This window comes from Sarcophilus harrisii, chromosome 2 (assembly GCF_902635505.1).
Source record: "Sarcophilus harrisii chromosome 2, mSarHar1.11, whole genome shotgun sequence".
In the NCBI taxonomy this organism is placed as follows: Eukaryota; Metazoa; Chordata; class Mammalia; order Dasyuromorphia; family Dasyuridae; genus Sarcophilus; species Sarcophilus harrisii.
The window spans coordinates 182,338,835-182,360,479 of NC_045427.1; the positions used below are offsets into that span (position 1 = coordinate 182,338,835).

Consider the following 21,645-nt stretch of genomic DNA (forward strand, 5'->3'; position numbering starts at 1 on the left):
ACTATCTTCATAAAGCAGTCTTCCCCTTTTATAGCCCATCCCTCCTATCTTATCTCTTTCCCTTTTTTTACTTCTGTTCTCCCTTCTATTAGCCTTCCCTCTTCCTTTCCCTTTCCTCTCCTAGTTTGCTATAGAGTGATTCAAATTTTTTTATGAAATTAAATATGCGTAATATCCTCACTTTTTGCCAAATTCGATGAGATTAAGATTCACACAATATACATCCTCATCCCTTTTTTCCTTCAATTATAATATGTCTTTTTTCCCTCTTTATGAGATGCAATTTACCCCATTTTACTCTTCTTTCCTCTTTTCCAGTGCAATTCCTTTTCCACTTCTAATTTCTTTTTTTATGCCATCAGAATAATATTATATCAGTTTATACCTTTACCCTCTAAGTATAGCCCTAGCAAAGATGTAATTCTCAAAAGTTAAACATATCTTCCTATATAGGGATGTAAACTTTTAAAAGAAACAGTTTTATTTGCCTTTCCTTTTTGCTTTTTTATATTTCTCTTCAGGTCTGTATATAAAGATCAAATTTTCTGTTTAGCTCTAGTCTTTTCATCAGAAATAAATGAAATTCACCTCTTTTATTGAATGTCCATCTTTTCCCCTGAAAGACAAGGATTAATTTTTGCTCTATAGTTGATTTTTGGCTGCAATCCTGCCCTTTGGGATATTATAGTATAGTCCCTTCAATCCTTTAAAGTGGAAGCTACTAAGTCCTGGGTAATCCTGATTGTGATTCCTCAATATTTGAATTGTTTCTTTCTGGCTGCTTGCAATATTTTCCCTTTAATCTGGTAATTCTGAAATTTAGCTCTTATATTCCCTGCAGTTTTCATTTCGGGGTCTCTTTCAGGATGTGATCAGTGAATTCTGTCAATGGCTCTTTTACCCTCTGGTTCTAGAATATTAGGGCAGTTTTTATTGATGACTTCCTGAAAGATGATGTGTAGGCTCCTTTTTTCATCATTGTTTTCATATAGAACAATAATTCTTAGATTGTTTCTTATGAATCTATTTTCCAAGTCAGTTATATTTCAAATGAGGTAGGTATTTTACATTTTCTTCTATTTTTTTCTTTCTTTCTTTCTTTCTTTCTTTCTTTCTTTTTTTTTTTTTTGTTTTTTTTTGTTTTTTTTTTTTTGTTTGTTTGTTTGATTGATTCTTGCTGTCTCATGGAGTTATTAACTTCCATTTACACAGTTCTAATTTTAGGAGGCAAAAAAGACTTTTCTCCAACATACCTAAGAAATCCTTCAGCCTTTGCTCAATGACCTATATCCAAGGCAAATTATTCTACTTTTGTATAGCAATTAATGTTGAGAGTTTTCCTGATATCAAGATTAATTTTTTTCTTTGCAGTTATTATCATTAATCTTAATTATGTTCTGCTGGCACTGAATGGAACAACTCTAATCCCTCTTCACCATAACAGTGTTTTTAATAGTTTAAGATAGATATCAAATCCATTCTAAGTCTTCTTCAGGCTAAATATTCATAGATTCTTCTTCCATCTGTCATTTGGTATGATCTTGACACCCTTGACTATCCTAGTTGCTCCTGTTCAGACACTTTCTAGTTTATCATTATGCTTCCCCCCAAAAAAAACAAAACAAAACAGGCCTGAAAACTGAACACAATATTCCAAATTATAGTATCATAACCTCAGAGGCAGAAGAGACCTTACAAGACCATTATTCTGTGACATCACATCTCATTTTCCTCATCTGTAAAATATGAGAGCTGAGTAAAGTAACCTCTAATTTTCTACTTCATTCTATCATTTTCTTTTTCTTTTTTGTTTTATTTATTTAATAGTTCCCCTAGTTATATTCAAAACACTTTTTTTGCATTTGTTTTTAATTTTTTTTAAGTTTTATGTTCTCTTCCTTATCTCTACCCACAATTAATAAACCACTTGTAAAGTTATGCAAAACATTTCCATAAAAGTCAAGTTGTGAAAAACTGCATCTTCCATCCTAATGAAAATAAATACTACTAAGAAAAATTAAGTCTAAAAGAGAGAGAGAAATAGAAACAGAAAGAGAGATTTCTTCAGTCTGTAGTACGACACAATCAGTTCCTTCTCTGGGTATTGATAGGATTTTTTATCATAAATTCTTCAGAGTAGTTGTGGATGATTGCAATCTTGAAAATAGCAGTCTTTCTCACCTGATCATCCCAGTACTTTGCTGTTATTTTGTATACAGTATGTTTCACTTTTCTGGAGTTTATGGAGTACTTTCCAGATTTGTTTTTATTCCTGAGAGCATTCTACTCATCATATCCTATATAATAATAATATCCCATCATAAATACCCACTACAGTATTGAGCCCAACTGATGGGCATTCCCTCAATTTCCATTTTTTTTTTTTTTTTGTCTTGAGAAGAGACCTGGTGTGGATATTTTTTGTACATATAAATCCATGCTATAATTTTCTTGAAGTAATTTTCCATGAATTCTGTGATGTGTTAAAAAGAACTCTAAAGAGATATCTGACATAGAGTAAACTATTTTTAGTTTCTTAGCAAATGAATCTCAGTCATGAGATTATATTCTTTTAGCCTTTTAGCTGTGGTCATAAAAAGTGATTAAGATCTTGTCAACTGATTTCTACTTTCCTGAAAAATATGTATAACGTGTGGACTTTTTATTACAAGGAGAACTTAGGTCCATTTATTCCTCTTCCCTCTAGCCAAAATGTAAAAGATGACACAGCCTACTTTCATATTCCTCATATTATATTCTGAGCTCAAATTTTTGTCTATTCATAGTATTTATTAACTATAGGTAGTTAGATAAGTAGGTAACAGATGATAGATAGATAGATAGATAGATGATAGATAGATAAGTAAATGGATGGATAAGCTCATAGGTTGCCCATAAAATTTAACATGATAATCTGTACAATACGTAAGCTCCGATTCTAAATATATTAATTTTATCAATAGGTGAAATAACTCTTTTAGAAATTATATGCATGAAATGAATATTTTTGTCTTCCTAAAATGCAAAAAATATGTGAACCACACCTGATAGTGGAGAATTCTCTACTTATATGAATAATACAATCTGTTTAAAGTAATTTAATGTGTAAATGGGAGAATTGTCAATGGCACACAGAAGTAAAGGGACTTAGACATCTAAGAAGAAGGATTTGAACTCAGTTTGGTCCAAGTCTAAACCTAGGAGATTATCTACTAGACTACAATGCTTAGTCCACTTTTAAAATTATATTATTTCCCACAAGAATAAGTATGAAATGTTATATTTCCATGTAATTTCCTGAGCTAATATAGATTCTCGGGAGAAATTCCAGATTCAAATTCAGCGCTATGTTCAATAGAATCTGACAGTCCTTCTTTATTTCCTGAATTAATTTTTAAATAGTTCAAGGCACTGTATCAGTGACCTTAGTGGAAATCTCAGTTAATGTGGAAGAAGTCATATGTTCTGTAAGGGAGAATTTGTAATGGTTCAAGCATTGACTGTTCCCCAATTCATCCCCCATTATAAAATCTAAAAATTATTTCCACAATTTTTTTATTCCCCATTCTCCAACATATCCATCATTCTCAGTCTTACGTTTTTATTTTGAGATCATTCCAGCAAAATATTCTCAGTAACTATATCTTCTAAGTAAACTCTATCTTATGATGACAAAATTTCTTGAAGTCACATGTGTCATCTTCTATGATTTTAGGAATCTCCCTTTCCAAATAGTTATCACCTAAGTGTTACAATGGGAACTTGTTTCAGAAATATCTGAATTCAAATTCTATCTCAGAAACTTATTGGCTGATGGCATTAGACAAACCAAATCACTTCTCTCTGCCAGTTTTCTCTTATTTAAAATGGGGGTAATAGCATCTACTTCTATAACATTTATAAAGTCTTTAATAAACCTTAAAATACTGTATAAATGATGATGACAGTGATGATGATGGTTATTAGCAACTGCTCTGCAACATATCTATCTGAATTACAGAGAAATATTGTTGCTTGTGAAGGGTTACATGGTCAGTATATATCAGAGGGCAGAATTTAAACTCAAGGTTCTTGATTCTGAGGCCAACTTTCCATATAGAAAAGAATAAGGGAGGAAGGAGAAAGCTAGGCTGAAGTTAAAACAGAAAAATATTGTTTGTGGTATGAGTTACTTGATTAATTACATTAATTATAATACATTAACAACATAGATAATTGTTTAGCTAATTAGCTAATTTTATTAGGAACCCTAATTCTATTTAAATCTTGTTGAAAACAAATTATTATTCTATTTTTTTTAATTTTTGTGTATGTTTTAAAACATTAAGAAAAGGACACATAAGTTTACAGCACATTTTTCAGTGAAATATTTTTTAAAATAAACTTATTAAATACAAACTATTTTATTTGCATTTATTTTGCCTTTGTCTCTACAGACGAAAACAGGTATTGCACTGTTGTATGATGAAGGGTCAGAAAATGCTTTTGACATCCGATTGAAACTTACAAAAGAGATACTCACAATCCAAAAACAAGATGTCATCTGTATTAGTGGAAGCAATCATAGTGCAAATGTAAGTGCTTATCTATTTATTTGTGTCTAATGATATATTTCAGTATGCCAATGACTGTTGAAAGGAATGTAATTTTCACACACACACACACACACACACACATATATATATATGGAGAGAGAGAGAGAGAGAGAGAGAGTAGGACAGACAGACAGATGTTTTGGCAATATATTTCCTGTTACACTATCCTAATCATTTGAATTTTTCTTATCATTAAATGATAGTTTGCTATTACTTGTGAAAACAACTTTTTAAAAGTTTTGTATTTAAATGTATTTATTGTTTTATGTACTCTCTAATTATTTTCCTGTTTTTTTTTTTAATTTTCATCTTGAGATTTTATAGGTAAGATATTACTTCAAAATAGTAATAAATAGAAATTTAATATATTTGATTTTAAATTTATAGAAATGTATCAGTCAATAAATATTTTTAAAGCAACTATTATGTGCTGAACACTATGCTAAGCTCTTTGGATACAACAAAGGGCAAAAAATTTTTACTGTTAAGGATATCTCAGTTGATTGAAACTATCAAAAGGCAAAGAAATGTATATGTAAAAACAAACACTATATATTTAATAAGTAGGAAACACAAGTTGTAAAGCACTAGAATCAGGAAAGTTTGAAAAAGGCATCCAGTAGAAGATCTGATATGCATTGGGACTTGAAGCCAGGGAAGGCTGTAGGCAGAGAAAAGGAGGGAGGATTCTAGGAATGGAAAACTTCCAGAGAAAATGCCCAGAGCCAAGACATCTTGTGCATAAAATAACAAGGAGGCCTCAATTACTGGATCACAGATTCTCTGAAGAATGGAGAATTTAGGAAGAAAGATAAGTTGTATTTTGAACATGTTTACTTTAAGATGGCTATTAGACATACAGTTTGAGATGTCTTAAAGTAAGTTGAAGATGTGAGATTAGAGATCAGCAGAAAATGTTTGGGTAGGATTAGTAGATTTCAGTATCTTCAATATAGAGATGTTAATTCAATCTATGAGAGGTGAATAATCATCAAGTAGTATAGAGGGAGAAGAGAAGATTATCTAGGACAGAACCTTGATGGATACCAATTACACTTAAGGGTATGTTTTATATGAGAATCCAAAAAAGGAGACTGAGGACTATTTAGATAATTTGAAAGGGCACCAGGAGAGAGTGATGTTCAGAAAACCGAGGGAGAAGAGAATATCTAGGACAGTGTCCTAGATCCATAGTATTGAAGGCTACAGAGATCAAAGAGAATAGTGATTGAGGAAAGACCATTTGATTTCACAACTAATACATCATTAGAAACTTAGGCAAGGAAAATTTTATTGGAATAGTAAGGCCTTAAGCCAAATTGGAAGGACTTGAGAAGAGAAAATTAAGCATCCTATCATAGATAAGATGTGTAGCTACACATCTTTTGAAGAGTGTAGCTACAAAAATAAGATATATGTGGTAATAGCAGGGATCGAAAGATCAAATGAGATGTTTTGAGAATGGCAAGGATATAAGTATGTTTATAGGAAGCATAGAAGGAGCACATAGATAGGAGAGATAAAAAAGTGATAGTGTGAGGATGATAGCAAGATCACTTCATTAGAAGAGAGGGAAAGGAATGGAATCACTTGAAAAGGTAAAGAAGTTAGTTTTGGTAGGGAGTAAAACCATCATGTGACAGTTTTGAAGGAGGAAATAGTGGCAGAAGGCATATAAGTGATATATGAGGAAGGGAAGAGAAGAAAGAATTCATGGTGAATGGCCTCTGTGAAGACTGAGTTAACACTCTGGATACTTTAAAATCAGCAGGAGTCAGGATAAGCAAAAATCCTTGGTCTTTATTCTTGATCAAAAATAAGACAAATGGCCCAGTAATCTCCACCTCTCTCCTCTCACAGGAATCACTCTGGCTTGTCTTACTCTACCCTCTAATCTCTCCTCCCAATCTCTCTATATATCAACAGATCTAGCCGGCACAGAATAGTGGGGTGTGCCATTTTCCAAGTATATGCTAATAAAGTAGTCCAATAAGTAATTAGCCTTAAGTGTTCAGCTGTCCAAGTGAATCTGCTCAGTTTCAACCCATCACAGGCCTCATTTTTTTCCAATAAAAGTGAGATAATGAATTACTAAGGAGAGCAGAATAGGGTTGCCTAGCATCAGTGAGGTTCCAATTAATGTTGTGCAACAAATCTATAGAGGAAACAGTCAGAACAGTTACATAATTTTCTCTACTTTTGTTCAGCAGCACATGTGCAAGAAGGCAGTGAATGGTGGAAGTAATCCAAAGCTGAATCTTAGCAGAGCCCAAATGACAAAATGATAAAGAGGCTAAGGATTCAAGAGAAGAGGACAATATGGAATTGAATTGTTTTACCAAAACAACTGGTTAAAAAAAATGGCAAAAGAAAATCAAAAGACTAGTACTGGGGACATAGTCTGGAAGAGAAATGAGAGTCTGAGGGATTAAATGCCATAATACAAGTGAAGAGCAGGGTTTAATAAGGAGAGAGAGAGAGAGAGAGAGAGAGAGAGAGAGAGAGAGAGAGAGAGAGAGAAAGAGAGGTTGAAAACTAACATGTTATAGGCAGATAAGAAAATTCCAGAATTCTTGAACTTGAAAGTTGTAGTGGGTGGGTGATGGGAAGATCAAAGTATGACCAATTTTGTATATGGTTGAGTTTCTGTGAAGAATTTGCTCATAAGAAATAAGTACTTGAAATACTGTGTGGTGAGGATGTTTAATGGTAAGTTAATATGTATATTTAAATCTACTAGTATGAATGTAGGAAATGAGGATGAGGAGAGAAACATTTTGAGATATGTATTGAACTCATTGGAGAAAGAAGGAGAATTACCTGTAGGTTTGTAGACAACAGATACTGAGATTGTAATAAGGTGATAGAAATGATTGCATGAACTCTAAAAGAAACATTATTGAGTGACAAAGGTGAAATGAGACTCTGAATATGGCAAATGGAACAAGTATAAAACTTCACACACACTTTGATCAGATGAGAATCCAGTTAATAAGTGGAGATGTAGCAGTAAGAGAATCTTAATTGGTAAGGCTGTGTTATTATAGGGAAATGACTTTAGTAAAAGCTAGTATGTAAATAAGGTGGGAGAGGAAAAGGTTTAAGATGAAAAGAAGTTTGTTACCTATAGAAGAGACATCCCATAGAGCACACTCATAGGGGTGGGTGGTATTTAATTGGAATCTTGGGGTGGAAGGAATTGAATGGGAAAGTATGGAGAATAAGGTTTGAATGATGAGGGTTTCAAAACCACTGAGGTGTGTAGGATAATGAGGGTTTAAGTGCTCATCAGTGAGTGAAAGGTACCACACCTCTTCCCAAAAGATGCCAGAGATTGACGTGGAAATGAGTTAACAAGTATTATGTGCTTTGTATTCTAAGTATAGATTTTAGAATCTTTAAATTGGGTATAATATCTAACAAAAACAAAAGAAAATCAGTGTCATATACTAATCATATATCTTGTGTAAATTTGATTTATTTTACTTAGAATGGACTTCCTTTGTATTTTTTCCCTTTTATTTATAATTAAACTTTCTTGTTAGCTATATTGCCAATACTGCATATTGTTAATAATTCACTTATCTAATGCTTTAAGGTTTATGAGCCCTGTGTCATGAGGTAGTAATATCTCTCTTTGGGGAAACTGAAGTGCAGAGAAAAATACCCTGTATTTGCACAGTATCAGAAATGGAACTTGCACCAAAATATGCTCAACAACCAAGTCCAGCAAGCTCATCTCCTGCACTAGCATTTCTCAGAGATTAAATTAAAATAATTATTAGCTTACTTGTTTTTAGCAAATATTTCCAACCTTGAAGATTTTTCAGAAATTTACATGTTGGGTCCCAATAGGAAGATTAATCCTGGTATGTAGTCTCATTATTCTAATTCACACTCCATACTTCCTTTGGGTTATAAACAATTACTAAAATTTAGATAATTTTAACTTCAAATACTGTTTTGCTGCACGTGACCCTGTATTGAATTCTTTGTTTAGGCTATTTGGGTATTAAACCTGTTTTCTTTTGGTGGTGTTGTTGTTGTTGCTATTTTATTTTAAATCAGGATTCCAAAACATGGAAAATAATTGTTTTTGTTTGACTAAAAAAAAAAACCATAAAAAGGAATGTAAATGATGCATCAACCTTATTAACTAGTTTTGTTTTTTGTTTTTTTTTTTTTTGTCAGAAAGCTAATCTTTTTTTATAAGCAGATTAAGTATTCCTGGTAGTGTTCTAAAATGACTATTTTGGGGTTTTTTATTTTGTTTTGTTGTTCTTGATAAGTCGATATCATAGTTCAGTGGAGAGGGTAGATTTTGTAATCAGATTATTTCAATTCAAATATCAGTTCTAGAATATACTTTTTTTTTTACTTTTTATTGATTCACTGGACTTCATTTTCATCATATGTAATCTGAAGGTTCTTGAACTATCTGCCTTTGTCTCTCTGTGTTTTGTTTTCTTAGAAAAAATGGAAAGAGAAAGAAAAAAGGGAGACAGAAAAACTAAGACAGCCTGAGACAGAGAGAGGTAGAAAGAGACAGAGAGAGGCAGACAGAAAGAGAGAGAGAGAAGGAAGAGAGAAAAACAGAGACAGACAGAAAGACAGAGAGAATGAAAAAGAGATAAAGACAGAAACAGGACAGAGAAAGGAATAGAGACAGAGACAGACAGAGAAACACACACACACACACACACAGAGAGGAGAGAGAGAGAGAGAGAGAGAGAGAGAGAGAGAGAGAGAGAGAGAGAAGAGAGAGAGAGAGAACGTTATGTTGTTATGTATTTTCACAGGAGCAGAGAGTTCCTGGAACAGCTGTGACTAACAACCACATCAGCATCAGGTTCTAAAAGATACACACACACACACACAAAAAAAAATAAATAAAAAAAAAAAAAAAAATATATATATATATATATATATATATATATAGACAACAGGCAATATTAGGAATTGTTATCTGGTGGAGCCATGAGAAATGTCAGTCCTGAAATCTAGAAAGATATTGATACTGGGAATCCACAGAAAGCTGCATCTAAGGGTAACTTTTTACACCACAAGGGAGAAGATAACTCCTAGTAACCAGGAATATGAAGTATCCTTCTGACACATGTGATCTCTACAATGTGTCTCACTATCCTTTCTACTTTAAGAATATGGTCCAAAAGATAAGTAAGTTATATGAGCAAGGAAAAAGTATTACCCCAGGTTTGTGGAAAGCAAAGTGTTGTGCTTTGTCTTTTTACCCCTAGCAACTATCCTTTCTATACATGCTTGCTAAATAGTTTCTGTAAAAGCTAATTAAAACTGGCTAATTTTTATTAGGATTCTTTTTATGTTTTTTGGAGGGCATCCTACTCATCAATTCCCATAGAACAATAATATGTCATTATAAGCACATATCACAATTTATTCAACTGTTCCCCAAATAAAATGCATCCCCTCAATTTCCAGACCTTTCTAAAATCAGCTTGTTCATAATTTTTTTATAGAACAATAATATTCCAATACCTTCGTATGCCACAACTTATTCAGCTATTCCCCAGTTGATGGGCATCTACTCATTTTCCATTTCTTTCCTATCACAAAAATAGCTGCTACAAACATTTATAGTGCTCCATTAATATAGTTTTGCTATCTTTTTTTTTTCTTTGATGGGCTTAATATATTTTCTAAGAATTTGGATGCTCTACCATTTGGTACATATACATTTAGTATCATTAATGTTTCATTGTATGTATAACATATATATGTCTACATATCAAGATATAGTTTCCTTCTTTATCTTTTTTAATTAGATCAATTTTAATTTTATACTATCTGAGATCAGAATTGCTACTTCTGCTTTTTTTGCTTCAGCTGAAGCACAATAAGTTCTGCCCCAGCCTTTTATTTTTTACTCTGTATGTGTCTTTCTGTGTCAAATGTGTTTGTTATAAACACATATTGTAGGATTCTGTTTTTTAATCCACTCTGCTATTTACTTCTGCTTTATGGGAGAGTTCGCCCCATTCATATTTGAGTTCTGATTATTAGCTCTGCAGCAGCTAGGTGGCACAGTGGATAGAGCACCAGCTCTGAATTCAGGAGGAGTGAGATGAGTTCAAATGTGACCTCAGACACTTAACACTTCCTAGCTATGTGACCTTGGGCAAGTCACTTAATCCCAGTTGCCTCAGGGGAAAAAAAAAAGATTACCAGCTCTATATTTCCTTCCCTCCTATTTTCTCCCCTATTTGTACTTTTGTTCTTTCTTTTCACCTACTTAGTAGTATTTTGTTTTGTTTTTGACCTCCTCACCCATTACCTTATCTTCCATCAGCCCTACCAACTTTTCTTATCTTTTTTCCAAGTGTTTCTGTTCTTCCTTCTATCCAGCCCCTCCCTTTTCTTTCCTCTTTCTGTCCTTATTCTTTTTTGGGTTAGATAGATAAATTTCTATACCCAACTGAGTTATTGTTATCTCCTCTTATGAGCAAAAATTCCTTTTAACTGAGCCAAAACTGATGAGTTCAAGCTTCAGACAATATCATTCCCTTTTTCTTTCCCAGGATTGTAATAAATATTTTATGCCTCTTCTGGTGATGTAATTTGTCCCCTTATTCCTCCCCTTTCCTATTCTCCCAGTACAGTCATTTTTTCATCCCTCAATGTATTTTTCTTTGATATTATCACATCAGAGTCCATTCACAACCACATCCTCTGTTCATATGATGTACCCTTCTCTCTGTGCCAGTAACTAATAAGTTCTCAAGAGTAACAGATATAGTTTTCCTATCTAAGGATGTAAACAGTTTAACCTTTAAATAATATATATTTCCCCCTGTTTACCTTGCTAAGCTTTTCTTGAATCTTGTTTGAAGATTAAATTATCTGTTTAGTTCTGAGTTTTTCAATAGAAATGATTGAAAGTCTTTAGCTTCATTAAAGATCCATCACCTTCCCTAAAAGGTGATACTCATTCTTGCTGGATAGTTAATTCTTGGTTGTAACCCCAGGTCCTTTGCTTTCTGGAATATGATATTCTAGGCCCTCTGATCCTTTATTGTTGAAGTTGCCAAGGGCCTTCCCCAAACCTCCCTCACCCTACTGATAAATCTTTTCTGCCAGCCTTGCAAGTAGACTTTAATATCTCTGAGCTGAGAGGTCTAGAAACCTCTAGTGCTGTTGCTGATTCAGGGGTGCATACCCCAATTCCTACTTTGCTGGCTCATGACCAGGATTTGAGCTGGAGCTGTCCTAAGGCTGCCTGCTCCAGAACTGCAATCTCACTTTGACCTTTTTTGTTTACCTGCTTTGGTGTCTCTGAACTGAGAGATCAGGAAGCCACCAGCACTATTACTGAATCAGAGGTCCTTGGACCCATTCTTACTTTGCTGGTTCAGGGCCAGAGCTGGGCTGGAACCAGGAATGGGAATGCACTTGCATAGCCTGCATTGTGCCGTTTAGACTCCCCATTCTGTTGCACAGAACCTTCCTGCTGACCATCTAAGTTGTCTTTGGATGGAAAATGTTCTACTCTATCTTTTTGGAAATTTAGAGCAGTTTGAGGGAAAGGTTGGTGAATTCCTATGCTTACTTTGCTGTCTTGGCCCCACCCATTAGTTCTTTCTCTATGTATGGATAGCACTTTTTCATCTAAGTCCTTCAGATTTGTCTTGGATTATTTTATTTCTCAAAATAGTTAAGTCATTCAAAGCTGACCATCTTACAATGTTGCTGTTAGTTTGTACATCGTACATTTTCACTTTTGTACATGGAAGTCTTTCCAGATTTTTCTGAGCATCCTGCCCATATTTCTTATAGCATAATAGTATTCATTCTCTTAAGATACAGACCTAATAGTGATATTACTAGATCAAAAGGTATGCAATGTTTTATAGCCTTTTAGACTTAGTTCCAAATTGCTCTACAGAACTGTTGAATCAGTTCATAATTTCGGCAACATTTTTGTCTCATTTTTCCCTACATTCCTTCCAACATTTATCATTTTCCTTTTCTGTCCTATTCTATTATCTATTATAACAGGTATGATGTAGTACCTCAGAACTGTTCCAATTTGAATTTCTCTAATAGTAATATAAAGCTATAGATAGCTTTGATTACTTCATCTGAAAATTGTTCATATCTTTTGATCATTTATCAATTGGGGAATGACTATTTTAATAAATTTGACAGTTTGAGAAATTAAGCCTACATCAAGGAAACTTGCCTCATTTTTTTCAATTACTTTTGATAAATATATTTCTCTCCATCTTATTACTCTCCTGCCCCCATTTACTCTATTCTGTGCTTCCTTTCACAGTCCTTCATCAAAGTATTTTACTTTTGACTATTGTGTCCCTCAATTTGTCCTCCTTTCTATCACTCCACTTCTCTTATCCCTTTTATCACCTAACTCCTTATAGGATAAGATAGATGTCTATAACCAATTCAGTGTGTGTGTTATTTCCACTTTGAGCCAGTTCTGATGAGAGTAAGATTCATTCATTTCTCCTTACTTGTCCCCTCTTCCCCTCCACTGTAAATGTTTTTCTTGGCCCTTTTATGTGAAATAATTCATTTCATTTTTCCTGTCTCTATTTCTTTCTCATAATACATTCTTCTCCCTCATCCCTTAATTGTATTTTTTGGATATTAATCTCTTCATATTCAATTCATACCTGTTCACTCTGCGTATATATATATATATATATACTCCTTTTAACTGTCCTAATAATGAGAAAGTTCTTATGAGTTACAAGTATCATTTCTCATGTAGGAATGTGAACAGTTCAAACTTATTCAATCTTTTATAAATTTCCTTTCCTGTTTATCTTTTTATGTTTCTCTTGAGTGTTGTATTTGAAAGTCAAATTTTCTATTCAGTTATGGTTTTTTCATCTAGAATTCTTGAAAGTATTGTATTTCACTGAATATCCATTTTCCCTAAGAAGGATTATTCTTAGTTTTGGGGGGTAGATGATTCTTTGTTATAATCTTAGTTCTTTTGCTCTCCAAAATATCATATTGCAGATTCTCTGATTTTTTAATGTAAAAGCTGCCAAATTTTATATTATCCTGACTGTAACTTCATAATAATTGTTTCTTTCTGACTTATTGTAATATTTTCTCCTTGGTTTTAAAGTTCTGTAATTTGATTATAATATTCCTGGAAGTTTTCATTTTGATATATCTTGCAAGAGGTGATTGGTGAATTCTCTCAATTTCTATTTTCTGTTCTTCAAGATGTGCACACTCTCTTTTTGATCACAACTTGCAGGTAGTTCAGTAATTTTAAAATTATCTTTTCCAGATCAATTTTCCAAGAGAGTTATTTTTCCAGTATGATATTTCAAATTGTCCTCTTGTTCATAATCTGGTTATGAAAATAAATAGATCAGATATTAAGTAAGGGGAACAGAAGAAAATTCAAGATCATAGAAATTAACATTAATTTAACCTAAATTCTCATGTAGTCTAAATCTTTTGTTATATATATATATATATATATATGAAAATATTAAAAAATTTTGATCCAGTTTAGTAAACTTATTCATGGTTATGGTTATAGAATTAGTATGTTTTATAGCTGTTTTCTAATTACATATCTAATTATCTTAATATTTACTCTCCTTTTTTATTGTATTTTCATCTAATTAGTATTTGAGATCCAGTATATAATGAGTCCTATTATTAGGCTATTAGGATATAAGTTCCTTGAGGAACTGCTTTTCTTTTTTTGTATCTGAAGCATTTATCACAATGCTTTGCATAGAGACAGTACTTGATAAATGCTTTTTCATTCATTCATTTGTGTATGATGTTAGGCTTCTATATAAATATAGCTGGCTTATGGATTTAATATATTTTTTAACCTTAGATCAAATAGATGTAGTCTTATTGGCATAATTTTTAGTACTTGAGAACTAGAAAAAATGTGAACATAAGGGACTTGTTTTCATGGCTATGATAATGTATTTTAAGTGTTCTGGACATAAAATGATTGACCTGACTCCACATTCATTTTTAAATAAATACCAGCCAGAAGTATCTCTATTAAAAATAGTGCTTTATAAATTGCTAAGAATAAAAGGGGCATCAATAGTAAGCTTCTCCAACATTCTCATTATACAGATGATAATATTAGCTCAGAGATGTAGAGGTATGAAAGTATATTGGCTTGCCTAAATTTCATTATATATAGATAGATAGATAGATAATAAAAAAAAAGCTTTTTATTGACAGAGTGGTTCATAGAGTCGGTAATTTGTAAATGCTTGTTGATTGATTATTTAGAAGTCATTTGACTCTAACTCCAGAGCTTGTTTTACTAACTCACAAACAATTCAAAGATGCTAGTTGATTAGCTAATTGAGGTTTGAGGCAATATGATTGACACAGATAAAATGATGACCATTATCCCTCACTAGGTTGGATAAGAACCCATCCAGAACCCCCATTCAAAAATTCTATTAAGAAGTAATTCCTTCATGTCACTAGCTATAACTCTTGCCTTTTGACCCACTATCATTAACCGAAGGACTCAGTATAGATATGGCTCCAGTAGAAATGTCTTAGTTACAACTAATTGCCACAAAACATTGCATATAGGAGAAACATCAAGATACCTTGAAGGACAGAGAAAAAAAAAAAAAACAGAATGAATGAGGCAGTTGAGACTACAACTGCTAACCTTGTCTCCCTTTTGGCCTCTGTTCAGATAGCTACTCAAACCCTAAAATCTTGTGACTAGCAGCACTCCTCCTAAGTAATCATCCTCAATGCTAGCTATGCTCTCTCCCCTCTCCTTCAGTGAAACAAGCTTAAAACTGCAAGGCCCAAACAGTTATCTTTAAAACTAATGAAGTTCCTTGTTTCTTCAGCCTTCATAGTTTCTAAAACACTGAAAAGCAAAGTTCTTGCCATCAAAGACCTTGACGCTATCAGATAGTCAAACATTAGAAAGAGATATGACTTTATAAATCATAACAACACTAAATAATATATATCTGTATGTCAACTATTATCTCCCCTCTATATTTTAACCAAAGTTAAACTTTATTCAGATCTCAGCCCCTCATTCTACTATAAATACTATCTGGCCCATTAGAATAAGAGATTCTTGTGAGCAGGAGGTAGTCTGTTTGTCTAAATATTTATCTGTTTATTTATTTTGTATTCCTGGTGCTTTGCACTTGGCAATTTTTTTTTCATTCTTGAATTAGCTTATCCATTTATTCATGAATCTCAGGCATCGTTCCAGATGTATTTCCATTAATAAGTTTCTCAGGGGTCAGAATTCATTCCAGTCATGTTGCTTTTTAAATCCCTGGTTAGTCTACACCAATACTTACTTTGGGTTCAGTTTGCTGAGCAATGGTACCATTGAGGTGGTTAGTATATGTTCAGTCTAAAAGACAGTCACTATACCATCCTAAACATGACCCAGCATTCAAGAGGTTCAGCTAAATCAATTCATCCTGTGATATATAGGAACTGAATTAACAATCTAACACCACTCTAATTATCTCTATGTCCAAAACCACCAGATTTACAATTTAAGATGCCATTCCTAATGTCCTATTTTTCTTCTTCTGTCTCATATTTTAGAAGTTCTTATTGAGATTGGAAAATTAACTCATAGTGGTATCTAGCCATTTCCTTAATGAAGGTGAAAAGGTTTATGAATAATTTTATGTTCATTTACAGCCAGTGCACAGGAAGATAACAAAAGATAACTCAAGCAAAATGTTCAAATCCATTTCCACGTCTATGCTACATAGATATTGCAGGATCATTTCAAAAAGTAATTTATTTTGAATACAGCACCGGCCCTGAAGTCAAGAGAACCTGAATTAAAATCTGGCTTCAATTACTTCATATTCCCTTTGTGATCCTGGGCAAATCACTAAATCCAATTCACACACACACACACACACACACACACACCTTTATTTTATGACTCTTTTGTTATTCTTCTCATATTATGTAATCAAACTTTGTAATAACCTGGATAGATAGATAGATAGATAGATGATAGATAGATAGATAGATAGATAGGATAAGCAGATAAATGGAGGCATGGATTTGATATGCAGAAGTATCACAAATAATTAAATCCTCTGTACATTCGCATTTCAATCTTCTCAAAGAGCAGATTTTCTTTATGTCACTTTTCTAGTTATATAGAGCAAAAGAGCTTTTCTTTTTTTTTTTTAAGTTTTCCTTAAATATTTCTTCTCCCCTCTATCGACTGTTCCCATTGAAAAATGAGAAATAATTTAATAAGGAAAACTCAAACCTTAAAATAAATATGTATTGTAAAATCAAATTCCTCATACACATGTATATATGTATTTGTGAGTTGTGTATAGGTTAACTGTGTAGATGCACATGTTATATATGCATATATGTGTACCTACAGTGCCTTGTATAAATACATAAATATGCCTATATATGTGTATGTATACACATATACATAAGTATGCCCAATGACCAATCACAGTCCACAGGGAAGATGATAAGAAATTCTTCCCTCTGGACTGAAAAGCAAAATCCTTGACACTATCAATCCATGTCCTCTTCCCATTCTTAAGATTTCAACTGTGTTTACTACTGTGAGGTTTGCTTCACTTTGGAATAGGGGATTCAGGCTTTCCAGTGTTTCTTTTTATTATCAATTTCTAGCCAAATTCCCTTTAGATTTAATCAAGGGTCTCTTCCTCTTCAAACCGGGAAGTGAAGAAAGTTCATAGTACAAAAGAGAAATCAAGCCTGGTTTGTGTGTTCCCATAAAGGAAAAAGGAACATCAAGCAGTAAATGTTCACAGAATATTTAGAATCAAATTCACTTACTTCTCACCCGAAATACAATTCAAAAACATCTTTGAGAAACAATTTCTTTACAAGACTTCTAATTAGCCATTTTACACTTTATTTCTTTTAAGTATATTGAAATAAAATACCTAGTGGTATCTTCTTTCCAATAGCCTTGCTTTCCCTTGGCTGGTAACTCTGTACTTCTAATCTATTTTTACTGCTGCAATGATGCTGTCTCCTAGATTTGTTTTTGTTGTTGTTGTTTTGCAAATATAGGCATTCCAAGACATTTTGATGTTTCCCACTTTGATGCCAAAGAAAGGAAAACTCAAAAAGAAAAGCAAGGTATTTGAGAGCCTGATTAATTTATGGATATTCAGTTTGAAGAAGGAATTCCCAGAGAACCCTTACTCCACCATAACACCAAATTAGGATAGAATTCTCCCTTTCTTCATCTTTATGTGAAATAATATCTCATCTTATGTTATCTGAGAAACTGCACCTTTTCTTTCCCTGGTGTGTTACTCTGGATCATCAACTTTTTTGAGTCAGTAAAGAAATACAGCCTAATCTTGAATAAAATGTAACTGAAACAAGTGGAATATATCACTTTATATTCTTTTCAATTTAGTTTTTAGCAGGCTGACAGAGAAGAGTTGTGTATATGCCAAAGATGGGAATTTTGACTGGAACTTATATGGGTTTGATTGGAATCACTCTCTGGATGTTATATATATATATATATATATATATATATATATATATATATATATATATATATCAGATCAGAACTTTATGAATCTGTAGGAAATTTAGTTCTCATTTCATGAGTTTCTATGATAGTTAATTATTTGGTGATTGAGTTACTTGTCTAGACTGATCCTCAGAGAATAATAATCAGAGCCAGTTTTTAAGTCTTTCTAGATTGGTAGGAACTACCAGGTCTTGCGTTTTATTATTATGGCTTTCCACATCTTATAGCCATCACTATCCCATAATGACTATAGAATATTTTAATTAAAGAATCTGAACATAATGCTACATATCATTTTTTGCAGAATGCTGAAGATTTATAATATCCCATTATTTAGATAAAATCTTACAAAGCATTATAATACTTCATATGTATAGTTTTCCCAAAAAATGAATTAAATCCATCATTTAATCTTCTCTTCACACATCTAACAATTTTGCAATTATAAGATTGCTATATAATATTAAAATTATTAGTTATCATTGTCATTTTTAACTAGGAATATATTTTTTCTAAGAATTATTCATGGTGCAATGGAAAAAGTACTGACCTTGGAGTCAGGGAAATTTGGGTTTAATTTGGGCCTGAGATACTTAACACTTATTAGCTGTATGCCCTGGATAAATCACTTAAACTCAGTTGCCTCTCAAAAAAAAAATTGTAACCTTATTGGTGAAGAATAGGAAATTTGATTTTTATGGGACTTTTTTTGGTGATGTGGGAGAATAATCTAAAAAAATAGAGGTAGTTCTACTTTTCAAGAATAATGAAATAGCTATGAAAAGCCTTTATTTAAGCACTTATCATCTGTCAGGCCTAGTGATGTGTTAGGGACAAAATATAAGTCAAACCCCCTCATTATGCACATGAGAAATTCCTCTCAGAGATTAAATGACTTCGCAAGAATCACAGAGATTGCTTAATAAGTACCAGAGTAATACCAGGATCATTGATTGTGGCTGTCTTTTGACTCTAACTCTGATGTACTCTTTTTAAAATATATATCTTTTTTCTATGTTTATATTGCCCAGATTCCCATGTAAAAACTCCAACACTCCATCTTTTCATAGAACTACCATTATCACAAATACTTTTTTAGAAAGAAAAAATGAGAAGAGAAAAAAAAAATGCAAAGTTGAATAATGCAAACAAAAAACTAACAATATAGGCATTGTTTCTACATTGAAGATTGTTTCAATCTCTTCAAAGTAGTAGAAAGAATTTTCTTATCATACTTCTTTGGGGCTAACCTTATTCTTCATAATTTTAACATCATTTTTTAAAATACTGATTAAGAGAAGAAGGGGAGTTTAATTTAATGAACTGAGGGGGGAAGAAGAAAATACAATAAGGGAGAATAAGAGAATTCTATAAAAAGAAGAGAAAAGAACTAATAAGTTAAAAAACATCAAAAACTTGGAAGTAGGATAGAAAAATTGTAAGGGAACATATTTGAGATTGAGGGTAAAAATAAGCTTATAGAAATATCCTTAATGTAGGTAAAGCAAAAATATTATAGGAAGAAAATACTGTGTAGTAAGACATCTCAAAAAATAAACACCCTACAATAATTCAGAAAAAAAGCATTAAAGAGAAAAATATGAATATGTTCTTCTATTTAAAAAAGAATCTATTAAACATCTTATTAATATAAAGGCATATTGGTTAAGAAAATAAAACCTTCAATATGTTGCTTTCAAAAAAATACATCTAAAATTTAACCACATACACATTCACAGAATAAAAATAAGAAATTTCAACACAACTACAAATCAGTAATTTTGATCATGCTATCATAAAGCAAAACAAAAACTCACAATATAGAGAGCTAAAAATGATAAACTACATTATGTTGAAAGGAAGAATAACCAACAAAGCAAAACCACTACTCAACATATGTTTTTCACATACCATAATATAGTATCTAAATTCATAAAGGAAAATTTTACTGTATAACAAAAATATCTGGATAATACCAAAATAAGAATAGAAAACCTGCACATTTTAGTCCTCATTCTTTATATCTCACTATTTCTTGGAACTCCTCATTGGATATTTTTATTATCAGTATTTCAAAATATTTGCAATTTCAAAACCCTTTGGGGGAATGAAATAATTCATAAAGTATCCATATTTTACATACTTTCCTTTTCTGTGTGTAAGGATGACTTTGGTAAAAGTATATTTTTTCTTCCTTCATAACTATTCCAGGTTTTCTCATCATATAAGATTTAATAACATCCTACATTAAAAAGCAAAAGTTTGACTTTCAAAAAGAGCCAAGTTAAAAGACTGATATTCTTAATATTTAATTTGCTTTAATTGTGTAAAAGTTCAAACTCAAAGTTGGTTTCAAATCTTTTCTTTTGGGAAGGGAGAAAATATAAAATGTTCAAAATGTTTAATTGGCAAAAATGCCATAATTACTGTCATTTAGGTTTAAATATTAAAAAATCATATTAGCAATTATTTTTGATATTATGTAGTATGTGAAACATTTTCCACAAAATGAGCAATAAGTATTTCACAGCTTACTTATCTGTGTTCTACAAATGTAAAGGCATAATACATGCATTTTAAAAAATGAAAGAAAATGTAGAATATATTTTGGGTGGAAACCTTTAGGGAGTTGTAGTTGAATGTCATATAGAAGTTAGAAAATAAATTGATTTGCCCATAAGCTACATTAATAAAAAAGAGTAGCATCATATAAAATAAAATAGTAGAATCAATTTCCCTGATGATCCATATAATGTAACTAATGAACTCTGTAGTGTTCCAACCTCATCATTTCTGTGCACATATTTTGTTTTGTTTTTCAAATGGATGCCAAATAAATATTACCAAGACAAAGATTTTGCCACATCACTCACCTGCTCAAGGAATTTCATTGAATATATGTTGTTTAGGGAAATGTTTATCATTCCATGATATGTAAACTTTTTTGTTTGTGACATTTAGAAGTTTGTTGTTGTTGTTGCTATGTTTTTACAATATCTCCATCTCTCTTTATCAAATGCAAATTGGTATAATTGTTGTTTCCTATAGACAGTGTTCATCTTATATGTCTATGCTTTTGAAAAGGCTTTATCCACTTTTCAGGACCACTAGCTTCCTTCTAGGGTCAGCACAAACTCCTCTTCCTACAAGAGGTTTTCCTGAGTATCTTAATATATTAGTGGAATATTTTTGTATATGCTTTATGCTTACTAATATTCTGGCTTCCATCAGAATATGGTAATTGAAACTTTGTATTTACCTTTGTATCTATGGTACTTAATATAGCAGCTAATATTTATTAATATTTCCCTTATTTGTCTGGCTGTATCTCTGATTTTGTTAATATGATAATCTTCCTGTAAGGAAACTTATCTTACCAATTCAAATGGATTGCAATTCTGTTATTTAGTCTAAGAGATTTGTTTGTGTGGATTGAAATAATTAGTTTCTTGTCCTAGATCATATAGCTAGTACATGTCAGAGGTAATC

General features: G+C 32.2%; 1 protein-coding gene across 2 annotated transcripts in view; it reads left to right on the plus strand.

The window, feature by feature from the left end:
- SNTG2 (syntrophin gamma 2) overlaps positions 1-21,645 on the plus strand; it is a 628,864-nt gene that overhangs the window by 234,224 nt on the left and 372,995 nt on the right. The window contains exon 2 of one of the 2 annotated variants that reach the window (XM_031951163.1): positions 4,437-4,574. In XM_031951163.1, the coding sequence (XP_031807023.1) occupies positions 4,437-4,574 (138 nt within the window). Of the gene's footprint in view, positions 1-4,436; positions 4,575-21,645 lie in introns of those variants that run through there. The other variant, XM_031951164.1, reaches the window with a different exon arrangement.